The 13,110-nt window shown below is 27.4% G+C and overlaps 1 protein-coding gene across 2 annotated transcripts in view; it reads right to left on the reverse strand.

Annotated features, from left to right (window-relative positions):
* Positions 1 to 13,110, reverse strand: part of LOC107451020 (AP-3 complex subunit delta-1) — a 72,723-nt gene that overhangs the window by 17,276 nt on the left and 42,337 nt on the right. For both annotated transcript variants that reach the window (XM_016066984.5, XM_071187639.2), the window contains exons 17-25: positions 12,912 to 13,057; positions 12,464 to 12,559; positions 11,392 to 11,452; positions 9,126 to 9,188; positions 8,375 to 8,444; positions 5,636 to 5,879; positions 4,526 to 4,646; positions 2,845 to 3,051; positions 1,183 to 1,230 (exon numbers count right to left, since the gene is read on the reverse strand). In XM_016066984.5, coding sequence (XP_015922470.1) covers positions 1,183 to 1,230; positions 2,845 to 3,051; positions 4,526 to 4,646; positions 5,636 to 5,879; positions 8,375 to 8,444; positions 9,126 to 9,188; positions 11,392 to 11,452; positions 12,464 to 12,559; positions 12,912 to 13,057 — 1,056 coding nt within the window. The remainder of the gene's footprint in view (positions 1 to 1,182; positions 1,231 to 2,844; positions 3,052 to 4,525; positions 4,647 to 5,635; positions 5,880 to 8,374; positions 8,445 to 9,125; positions 9,189 to 11,391; positions 11,453 to 12,463; positions 12,560 to 12,911; positions 13,058 to 13,110) is intronic.

The raw sequence follows: 13,110 nt of genomic DNA on the forward strand, positions 1-13,110 counted from the left end.
GGGATGAAATAATAATACTCTCTATTGAGAGATCATAAAGCCAGAACAACATTTCTGACGGTTAGAAAATTGAGACTGGGGAAGCCCCCCAAAGGGCTCCCAGCCTCGCAAATTTTGAAATTAAAAGTATCCGTTGCATTGATCTATAAGAGAAGAAATAAATATTTTATGTTCGTTTAAAAAGATTAAGTTTTTGATTTATTTTAAATATAATCCTATTAATAAAAATCAGCTTAAGTAATGAAAGATATTTTAAAAGATAGAAAATAAATATGTGTATGCCAATTGTGGCATCACAATTACTGAAAAATTATTTTGCAATTCGGGCTCAAGTTTTAAATTTTTTAAACCATATTTTAATATGAGATAAATATTTCTATACTTCAGAATTCAAAAAGTTTTTGACCATTAATAAAATAAGTAATAAAGAATAAATAATTTAAAAAAATATTTGGCATAGATTTATCTTTGGAAAAAAGAGTTATGGATTGTGTGTAAACATTTTTTGATTTTATTAAGGTTTATTAGATCCAGGATGAGGCGTAAAAATTGAAAATAACATTAAGGAATCCAAACTAACAACCACTTTCCTGTTGAAACTATTGACACTATATCTTCCAGAGTGCAGCTACCACCCATATCGTAATGATTAAAAATCCAAATCCATTAAAAAGAAGGTACACTTTTCAAAGAAAGCAGATTTTTTGTCTGATTTCATAACCAAAGAATCATCCACACAAATTATTTAGCTTATTTAACACTAAGCACTCAAACCATTATGATTGGGACACAGTACGTCTAATTCTTATCACAAAATAAAAAGTTATTTAAGTGTCCAGTTTTTATTTTGTGCGTTGCATGCATATGTTGTTCAAAACCTATTAAGAGTGATTCCATATTGTAGTAAAAGATTTAATTTTTACTACTAATAGTGTGATTCAAGTTAGGAATAATCTTATGCATGAAACCTCCATCCTCAATTTTTAAAAATATTTAACAAAAATAACTAAGATTTTAAAAAAATTTTGACAAAGATAATTAAAAAATTTTAAAGAAAGTAAAAACCAAATAATGCAAACATGAAAGTTTAACAGTAATTAATTATTTATTCTATAACTAATTCTTAAAAATTTTTCCAATTTTGCATGTATTGTCAGGACAATAAAAAAATAGTTTACTTACCACAGCAATATTCGTATCTTTCACAAGGGACTTGCAAGTTGGAATTATCTAAAACAAATAAAATCTTTAGGATCAATTCATCTTTGTTATCAATTCATAAATGATGTTATATAAATTCAGAAATTGTTATTTGTCATTCAGAATAATGAATAAAGAATAATAAATAACTATTTAAAATCTTTGTGAATAATGAATAAAAATTAATTCATTAGTCAGAAATATTTTCAACAAAAAATCATTCATTACTTTTAGTCATTATTCCTTATCCATTTTTCAAGAACAAATTCACAATGAATAATTTCTTGAACTAATGCTCAACAGAATTGGGCACCAAATACTGTAAGCCAACTACAATTGCAATTGACAACAAATAAAAAATATATACTAATAAACTTCTTGTAATCGTGATTACAAACAGTCCCAGTTACAAGTAGCGATTTCTGATGATTAAAAACAGTTATGATTGACTGTAATCACACTAGGAAGCAGTTACAGGTAATTTTGAATAGAAAAAACCAAATTATTTGATTGCTAGTAATCAATTGTGACTATATGCAAGCATAATGTAGAATTACAAGCAAACATGATTACCAGTAAACATAAACTAATGGTTAAAGTTTTCTCGAATACAAATTAGTATAATAATTACAGCACGGATATATGCAATCACACTTTGTAATGTAATTATTTTGTAGCAAATTATTTTTGAATAAACAAATTTTATAATTGTGGGCAAAAAGTTTTTAATTCGCTTTGAAAATTTCCAGACATATGTTGAAATATGCACATAGTAAAATTAACATTAAGGAGTCCAATAATTTGGACCACTCTCTCGACCAAACTATTGGGACCATATTTCCAAGATTGCAGCTATCCCTTGCATTTTGGAGGTCAGAAATCAGAATCCATCTAAAAAAGGTATGTTTATTCAGAGAAAGTACATTAATTAGCATATTAATGTACTTTAGCATGATTAATTAGCATGATTAATTAGCATATTTGAAGTCTCTCCCTTCGAACCATAAAAATTGAGTCCTAGAACATGAAGATTCGATCATAAGAATCAAAAGTTATTCAGGTTGTATCTTCTTTTTTTGTGTACCACACATACATACACACATATGTATATATTTTTGAACTGAAAAATGTAGGCTTCATGTACACATATTACATACACGTATGTAAATACTTGCATAAACATATAAGTACACTATTTATAAATATGTATATAAACACATACACTCTATCTAAATACTTGAATACATATATGAGTATGTTCATATGAAGGTAAGTTGTATGTTCACACATAGGTAAGTATTATGTACAGTGTGCAGAAAAAGAAAACCCCCAAATTTCTTTTAATCTTATGATCGGATTTTCACATACTAAGAATTAACAGTTTAAGGGTCTTACTTTAATATGCTAATTTTTAGTGGAATAAAGGGATGAGGAAACTACTTTTGTTAAACCTAACATCTTATAATATAAAAGTTTTAACATTAAAAAATATAGAAAGACTATTAAAAACTAATTCAATCAAAACTCATAAAAAAATGGGATAGTTTTTCAAATAAATTTTAATAAAACATATGCAATACCCAAAGATCTCTATCATAGTATAAAACTTTTATTCTAGATTCATATTGAAATTTATTTACTTACAGATACAGAAGGAGTCATAGGAGTCACTGGAGAAATAAATCGTTCTTTCGAAGGAGTAACAATGCCTGGAGCTTCTTCATACTCTGCTTTATCTTTTGTCTGATCTTGTGGTAACTGGGACAAATTGTGTTCTTGCTCTTTATGTTTTTTCTCCTTTTTGTGACGCTTACTCTTATGCCCAGAAGAATCTTTACTTTTTTTGGATCTCTGAAAATTTGAACATTAAAAAGAATTTTTTCTTTTTAGAACAGTCAAATACATTTGAAATCAGCCTCATAAAGCAAAATAAAATTTTGAGGCTGACTGAAATACCTTGGCTGACAAAGATAAACACTATTCTACAAAATAGCATACTCAGTGTTCTGTCCATCACTTTTGTTACACACCTTATAAAAATTCAAACAAATATTTGCAAGTACCGATTTCACTTTAATAAAACTTTTTATATCAGAATAAGCATTAATGTTCAAAACATATCATATTTGAAACTCATTACAGATATTTATTTTGAAAAATCAAAAATTCTATTCTTCATAGTTCCAGAAAGAATTTTTTTCTAGAAGTAAAAAGGGTAATATACTTATATTTTAATAAATATTAAAAGAATTTTGTCCACCACTAAACAGAATTAACTTAAACAGATATATAAAAAATCATATAGTTATCATCTTAAGTTTTAACAATTCTGTAAAATATCGGTTTGTTTAAAAATTCTACTTTAGTTCACTACCACTAAAAAATAATTTGAAACTAAGGAGAATCTGTAGTAATTGTTGGAGTTCCAGAAAATCTAACAATCTTAAAGAATTGATGCAAAACATGTTGTTACATAATGTTATAAACTATTACTTACAAGAGAATGTTGTTGGCTCTATCAAAAAATGTCAACAGTATTTACTTACCAATAACACAATAGATAATTCAAAAATTTCTGAAAAAATTTTGAATTATCTATTGTGAAATTTCTGAGAATGATGAAAGACTATCTTCTCTTTAACATTTATAAAAGAATGGGTTTAGACTACATAATAGGTTTTTTACTATTTGCAGTTATGTCAGATGTTAAACAACTTTCTTTAAAAATCTTTAACTCCACATTTTTTTTAATATATGGAACATTTCAAATATACTTATTTTTTAAATATACAGCCAAAGACGATTTTTTTTTTAAATATACAGTAAAAGCATCAAATAACCGGAATTTTGAGAAGTTGATTAAAAATATAACTTTTTTTTCTTTATTATTTCAAAGCATCGATTGTAACATTCAAAAACCTGTAAATATTGATCAACTGCAAATGAATCTTAATCTCTTTAATTGCACTCAAATATAAACAAGCATTTAAGAGGAAATGAGTGCTATATACCCTCTAAATCACCCTTATCATTAAACCAATAATGTACAAATTCAAATGTGCAGCTGTGTGTCAAGCAAAAGGTTTCACGCAAAGGACAAATTTTCCCCACCTATGAAACAGAGGTGAACTTAAGAGATCTTGGAATCAATTCAGGGGGCAACCTGCTTAACTTCCCATACAGGAAACTAGTTTTTTTTTTCATGTTACACAATGAAAAAACTGTGACAAGGAATTGTACAAGATTCTTAATTGGAAAATTAAGTATCTGATAACTAATATTGTGATGAAATAAATTTTTAAAAACAAATTTAAACTTGACTAACTTCTTTTTCTTTTCTCTCTTTCTTGTGCTTATGCTTTGAAGATACTTTCACAGTTTTCTCTTCATGGTTATTTACGGATTCTTGTGCAGGAGGAAGCAATTGCACATCATTATTTAAAGGTCTGGAAAATAAAATACAAAAACTACCAAACAAGAATAAAAGCATACTTCATCATTTCTAGAAAGTTTCAAAAAATATTATGAAACCACGTTATTATATGAAGCATTTTCAAAATACAGTCAACCCTCATTAAGAGGAAGTTGAAGGACTGCAAAACAATTTTTGGCATTAAACAACAAAAAGATTTTCAGATAATTTTAAAAAACACAATACTAAAGGAAAGACGTCAAAGAATTTTAATGATATCTATAGTATAATAAATGGAAAAACAAAATTTAAAAATATATTAACCTTTTATAATTTCAACTTTTAAAAAAAATCGTTTATTAACTTTTGCATGAAATGTTGCATTTTACATTTGCTAATAAAAGAACCCACTTTTTCCAAACTGTACAAAAAAAATAATAGGCATTTTCTTGCTCAAATAGGAGCCACAAAATTACAGACTAATCAAAGAATGACAATCACAAAAAAAATTCATTATCAACAGGGAGGAAATCTTAATTCTTTTCTCTTTCCCCAGGGTTACCATTTAAGCTGACACCATTCACCTCATAGTCAAAATTCCACACACTCCTTCATGTGTTTAGTTGGTGATGTCACTGATTGCAGACTGATTTGAACTAATAGTGACCCCCTATCTGCTCCAAGAGCAAATACACTAACCTTACTTTTACAGTTTAGGAAAAGGGATAAACTTGTTTGAAGAAAGGTCACTGCAAAATTTACAATAAAGAATTTGTTTTTATATTAGCATTAAATGACGTAAATATTATTTTTCCAAAATAACATGATGGAGAAACTATTTTCCTTCGTCGTAAACAAAAATTTGAGTTAAATGTTTTCACCTTAACGAGGTTTGGCTGCAGGTTTAGATTTAGTAAGCAATTAACTAAGGAAATTAAAAAATGTTTAGACAAAAGAAAAATCAGATTCCTAAAAAACTAAATTTCAAGTTTTTAGTATTTTCATAGCAAGAATAATACTCACTCTTCTAAATCAATATTTAAAGCTCTATGAGGATCGTCTGGGTTGCCACCATCATCATCATCACTGCTTCGGGCCCCATCTGGCATTTCTCCCTCTGTTATATTAACAACATGTAAAGGAGACACATCTTCTTCACTTTCAACATTTTTGGAGTTTTTGCTCTTCTTTTTTCGTTTCAGTTTACGCTGCTTCTTGTTTAATATCTTGTTTTCGTTATTATGGTAGTTTTCTGATGATGTAAGTCCTTAAAAAAACATAATCAAAATAGTATATGTTTTTATTTATGTCTAAGATAACCAATATACCATAAAAAGCCACAAACGTGCTCACAATTTGGCTACTTTAATGTATTCCAAACATTGTTGAGATAAAAATAATTCAAATTAATTTCAGTTACATAAGGAAACATAAAAAAATCATTAAGAATTATTTTAATATTACAACGATAATATCCAAGTAGTACATGTTTTTAATTAAACCTCCTGGAAATACAATATCACTGAAAGATATTATGTTACCAAATGTTATGTTTATTTATCATACTATGTTACCAAACAATCATATTCATGTTTATGCAATGATTACAATGTAAATGAAGTCTTAATGAGAAAGAGAGACTCAATATAATTTATATCAATTCCCTATAACGTCTTTCTTTCATATTAATGAAGTAACAATTACCAAATTGTTCCATAAACTATATAAATTCGAAACTCAAAATTAACGCAATTAGTGCTTGTTCTAAGTTTGCATACATTGGCTTGTCAAAGATCTGCATACACATCAAGAAAAATTACAATTTAACAATAATTGCTTGCAACTTAATGTTATTAGCTTGTTGTGTGTCAATTTTTTTATAACTTCTCTAAGATTTTTTGCTTAACTTAGTACCATTAATGTTCTATTTGTCTAGAAATTAGAGTGGCGTACAAAATTAGTTTATTACATTATAAAGCAGCCATAGCCGAACAATGCATGTTTCTGCTTTGGGTCATTGCCCTGCAGAAAATAAAAATTGTTTCTTTTCTCAAGTTTGCTCTGATATTTTCTTCAGTATGTACAATCCATCAATTCTGTTCATTGTAGAATAAATAAACTACTGACTATCAACCCCATTTCTTCCCATGCACCCCAGACCATCACACCACTTCTTCCATGTGTGGCTATGGAAAGAGATTATCTGAATTCAGCTCTGAGGGTTCTCTCACACATATTCCCCTCCTCTGATGTCGAAAAGACAAAATTTACTTTCATTCAAAAATATAAATTTTTCCTGAAATCAGATGTTTTATTAAAATGTTGTTTGGCAAAGGCTATTATTCTATTATTTTCTGTTCACCTAAGATATAAGGTAAAATTAGATAATCTCTTATTGACTTGACTGGTAAGCAAGAGGTGGCTTTATATCATAGAGAGAAGTGAAGTTAATTGATTCAAAAGTGAAGAGAACTGATTACTTGAACATACTAAAAAAGTTTAAAACCAAGTATTGAGAAGCTTGAGATGACTGACAATTTTTATTTTCAGCATAACAATAAGCCTATGCAGAATATCACACAATTTGAAGCTATGGCTACTTTATTACCTTAACCTAATGAATGATTATGGGATTTACTTGAATGGAAAATCAGAGAGGTTAAAATAACCTCCAAAACAATGACACTTAACCAGATGAATCAAAGCTAAATAAGTTGAGAGAAGTCATAAAATAGGAAAATGCTACAAGTACTAACTTTAAGTTGAAAGCCATTATAAACGTTTCTGCCAGTGCATGCAAACTTTTGATGTGCACAATTTGAGTAAATTTGAAATTAAGTATTTTTTTATATTTTTTATAATAATCAGGTTATTGCTGCTAAGAAGGACTGAAGTTGCAGGGAATTAATACAAAAAATTTTATACTTTCCAATTCAAATTTTTTCAAATATTATTAAATAAAATAATAAATATTTACAAAAATTTGTTTTTTGCATGGAATTATCTTTGGACAAACAAACTTTATGTGTGCAAAAAATTTTAACTTAGCGTAAAAAGTTCTCGGAATGTAGCAAAATACACAAAAAATCTAATTAACGTTAAGGGGTCCAAACTTTCCTTCTCTCTTGACCAAACTATTGGGACCATATTTCCCAGATTGCGGCTACCCCCTAAATTTTGGGGGTCAGAAATCTAAATCTGTTGAAAGAAAGACTTGCTTATTTAGAGAAGTATGTTTTTGTGTCTGATTTCGTAACTTAAAATATTGTCTGCACTAATTAATTAGCATATTTGAGGTCATCCCCTCAAACCATTAAGGTTAAGTTCAAGAACCTAAAAATCTGATCATTATTAAGTTCTTTGAAAATTGTACAAAGTTGAAATGCAACTTTCAAAGCCGATTAACAACTTCAATTATTTTATAAATTAAAAATCCCTTTTTCTTGTAAAAATTATTAATTTAAAATTGCAGGCTTATAATATGATAGGTCTTAAAACAATGAACCTTATAGAACACGCTTTTAGATACTAAAAAATTTTTAAGAAGAAAATTAAAAAAGTTATGAGAAATAAAAAAAATTTTTATGAAAAACTTAAAAAATATTAAGTTCAAAAATAAAAATACACAGAATCTAAAAGAAAAGTTGCTTAATATATGTCTCCTAGGATACAAAATTTTATTGAAGAGAGAGAACTTTCCAATATTCCAAATGACTATCAAAGTCAAACAGAGTTAAGATTTAGAACAAAAATAATAAATACCTGGAATGTTTAATGGAGTTTTGCAATCCAGTTCTACAACAGGAATATCATCCGCATTAACATGAGTGTTCTGAAAAAAATTTATGAGTGTTACATACATATACAAAATTTTTAATATACCTAAGGAAAAAAAATTTAATATAGGGCAGGGATGGCGAACCAATGGCACGCGACACAATATTTTGGGCACCTCACCGATCACAGAGTTCACTATGAAAAACTTAATTAAAATTCACAAAAAAATAACAATTAATGCCAAAAAAAACAATTAATAACCATAAAAAAACAAGCCAACAATAAATAACTAGCAAAAAAAATTAACAGTTCTGCTTAAACTAACATCTTATAACCCTAATATAAGTTATTTGTCATCTAATCTGCAACAACAGAAGTCACACTGATGTTACTTTAAGTTGAATTACGCGTATAACTGAGAAATTGCAAAATGTTTTTTTTATTTTTTGTAGACAGTAAAAGTTTTGAGTTGATAGTATTTAGTATTATTATTTACCCTATAATCACGAAGTCAAAACTATTTGTCGGCACGGGTATGACCACATTAAAAAATTTTTTAGAAAAAATGGAACGTTGGTGCATAAAGGTTCGCCACCCCTGATATAGGGTAATAAGGTTATAGGAAAAGTATAAAATAGAAAAATATTGTGAATGTAAGAATACATCTTTATTTAACTACCAACCAAGGGTAATCTCTAAACTTTTAAAACACCAAAACAATAAAGTCTTTATTCACCTTTTTGCTGGCTTTCAAGTAATGAGGATTATTAGCTTGCTCGAACATTCTAGCTTCACGGCACTGAAAATAGCATAGTAAAGTAGAAATATTAGTTAAAAAATATCATTTGAATAAATAATTAAACAGAAAAAATTTTAGTTCATATTATTCACTTGGCACTATATAATGAAAGGCTACCATGTTAGCTTGAATTCCTTTCATAATCATTATTATTTTAAGAAACTATATTATTATAACACTAAAAATTTCACTCTATGTGCTAAAAAAATTCACTACCACTGAAAAAAACTATTTAATTGTATGTTATTTATAGGATATAAAAGTGTTAAGTTGTGAATAATATTAAAACCATTACCATGATAACAGCTAATAATTCAAAAACAATTATCTTAATTAAAAATAGTAGCTGAGATTATTTAATTTAAAAGAATAAACTTTTATTTAAAATGAGATTAAAAAATTATGCATTGAAATAAATAATATATTCAAATCAATAATTGTTTACTCAAAAAAAGTAAAGAATTATAAATTATTTTGTTCATTTTATTTTTCTATCATACTTAATTTATATCAGTTTGATTTCATTACACTGAATATGTAGCAATGGTTTGAAGCAATATGCTGACCACAGCATTTCGATTAAATTTTACATTCAACGAAAGGAACTAACTGTTTTATGAGTAAGAAAATGATAGTCGATAGAAAATTTGCAAACATATAATAATGAAACAACAGTTTTAATCACTTTAAGTTAAATGTATATCAACAGAGGCAAAAGGTATTAATGTTTATGTCGAAATGCAAAACAGCCCAGGAATAGAAAAATATTTAGAATGCCGAGAAACAAAGAGAACAAACAAGGAATTCTTACATTTCCTGATAAATGAAAAATTAGAACAGTCATGATAAAATTTATGACATACAGTAAAAGCTTGTTACATTAAGAGCAGCATACTATGAGAAATCTGCTATAATGACACATTTTCAAATACAACCACAAAGCTTTCAGGGAAATGCGTTTTTCTGCTGTTTAAGTGATCAATATTGAACAATAAAGGTATAAATGAAATACATTTTTATTTATTTCTGGTATCAATACAGAAAAGCGAAGAATGGACATTGAGTCCTTCCAACAACTTTAATACTTTATTTTTTAAGAGCAATGTGTGAGTAACCATTGCCTAAGTTATCCTACCTTACCTAATAAAAGAAAAACTCTTCCATTGTTTTTCAAAAATCTTGTGGTGAACTTCAAAAGAATGTGCCTTTTATTTTCATATTTATCAAGTCCTCTTATATCCCTTTTAAACAACTTAATGTTAAAACTAACATTCACTGTTATCATTGATGCCAAAAGATATTGCACTTCATTTAAATTCTTCTAGCAAAGAATTGTTATGATTCGAAACTTATTGTTCTAACATTCCTGTCTCAGATATTACTGCTTTTCATGAAGAACAGAACTGCATAACTCAGTCTATAATTGGTTGACAATTGTAGTCTTCGCTAGATGTGTATTTTAAATCAAATTACTTGTTCAAAATAAAAGGAAAAGAGGTAAACAGGTCTATTTAATTTTTTACTCCTTTTCATTGCTGTTTTAAGATTAAATATGTGTAGTTGATTAAAACAATTAACTCGCTACATTGGCAATTCCATCTGCTATTAGGAATTTTTGTTGCTTTTACTGAACTTTTTTTACTTTTGAACTAAACAAATATTCAAAAATTCTGTTGCTTTAATTATTAACATACCCTCCAACTGCTACGGAATTTCCGTAGTTTCAGAAATCTTCTTTTCAGACGGTAGCAAAATTAATGTCTTAATATTTTAAAAAAATTAATTTTAGCGTAACTTGTCCACTATTACTTATAAAAGTGCAGGCCATATGGCTAGATTCTTAAGTTCTGATAAAAGTTTTATGAGAGATCCATTTGCTTTAAAAATTTCTACTTTGGTTCGCTACCACTAGAAAGAATTATTTTCAAAATCCTCATAAGTTGGAGGGTATGTATTAAGCCTAAAAATTATTAAGTTCACAAATTAAGAAGCATCATATGGTTAAATAAGCATTCTAAAGCATTTATTTTATTTGGCTTTTCTCTCTGTTTTGCAAGTTCAAGTTTTGCGTTATATTTTAACAAATTTTATTCTTTATCAATCATATTAAAGCTAGGATTTGGGTGAGTTCCAACCAAAACAAAAGCGATCTAATCATTACATATTATATTGCTAATTCCTACAGTCAAAGTTGAAAATTTACTTTTTCCATATCTTCTTCTGTCAAATCAGTAGACTTTTGATTTGATTTTGGCACATATAACCTATAAAATAAAAGAAAAAATTTTTTTGATAAACTTACAATTACAAATCTTAATATGATGAAAATAATAAGTTTTCAATAAACTACATGCAAGAAAAGATCATTATTAAATAAATTGGTGAAAACATATTAGTAACAGATTTTAAAAATATATTTTTTAACTAGCCTTACTCAGAGACATTCTTAGTTTGGTACAATATTAGCATGATAATTAGTGATTAGTGAAAAATTATTAGCTTCAAAATTCCCCACTTGGTATAAATATGGTATTGATGACACAAAACAATCTAACTTTAAAATGCAAATAAGCTATATAAAATTGTAGCAAAAAAAATCAAAAATATATAATGAATAAAAAATTTATAGTAACACCCATAAATCAGAAATTTCTTTAATTAAAGAATAATTTATTTATAACAGAACCCTAACTCTCCAGATTATCAGAACCCTTTGCATGATTGTTGAAAATTAAATTAAGTGCTAAGAGTCATCAGGAAACACAAAAAAAGCAGAACATATAGAAAACCTTATATGACATAAATGTCTGTAATCATTAAACTAATTCTTTCTCAAAACTTAAAAAAATACACATTTTTCTATTTTATTTAGAATATATAGATGTCAACTTGAACAGGTAGTCAACTTACAAAGGTAGTCAATTAGACAGGTTTCACTGTAAAATTACTCATACTAAATAATATGTACATTAACAATTGAAACAAATGGGGGGGGGGGGATTTAATTGCTTTCTTTAGATGAATCAGATGAATTATTATCAAATCATTATCTTTTTAGTTTTTTCTTTTATCTTTTTAGTTTTTTCTTCCTTTTTTAGTGACAGTAAAAACTCTTATAATATTCTTTCACATATTATAAGAGTTAATTAAATTGAAATTATTATTTTTAATGATTTTGTCATCTACCATATTCGTGGCATTAAGGAAATGAATTAAAAGAAAACGATTTTTTCTTTGAAAAATTTTAATATATTATTAAACATATTGTCACTCACTGGTTATTGAATTTTCCAAAAGTGTCACTATTTCCTTCATCATATGAACCTTCATCTTCAGAAGGAGGCTCGTTTATCCAAGCATCTAAATCTAAACTGAATATGAAAAAAGTAAAAGATTTAATATAGTTAGAAGACAAACTGTGAATATAAATGTAGAACATGTTGTTTAATTGATTATCTATAATGTAATTAAATTATTGTTTATGTAGAAATATTGACATGCCATATATTAGAATGATTTGTCATCAGCAAGCATGCTATATTTCTTCAAATCATCAAATACTTAATACATATTCCACAAGGCAAATTACATTTACCATTAAACATAAAAGACAACCAATGCCACTAACAAAAAAACAGTTAGCTGCAAAAAGAAAAAAAATTGTTTCAAAAACTAATACGAAATAACAAAGCACATAATCAATTTAAAAATTACCCAGCTTACCCATCTGGAACAGGAACTTTCTTTTGTGCCTTAGGTGCCACAGGATTCAACTCTCCAGTAAACAGTGACAACAACTCTGGAGCAACTTTTTCTCCTTTAGCTTGTAATTTACTGATTTGTTTTACTAAATGAAGAACACAACATGCCTGAAAGATAATTGTTTAAAAAAAAATTTAGACCTTACAATCAAATCTAAGAA

Source organism: Parasteatoda tepidariorum, chromosome 11, assembly GCF_982258835.1.
Source record: "Parasteatoda tepidariorum strain Cologne lab strain chromosome 11, Ptep-v5.0, whole genome shotgun sequence".
NCBI classification, from domain to species: domain Eukaryota; kingdom Metazoa; phylum Arthropoda; class Arachnida; order Araneae; family Theridiidae; genus Parasteatoda; species Parasteatoda tepidariorum.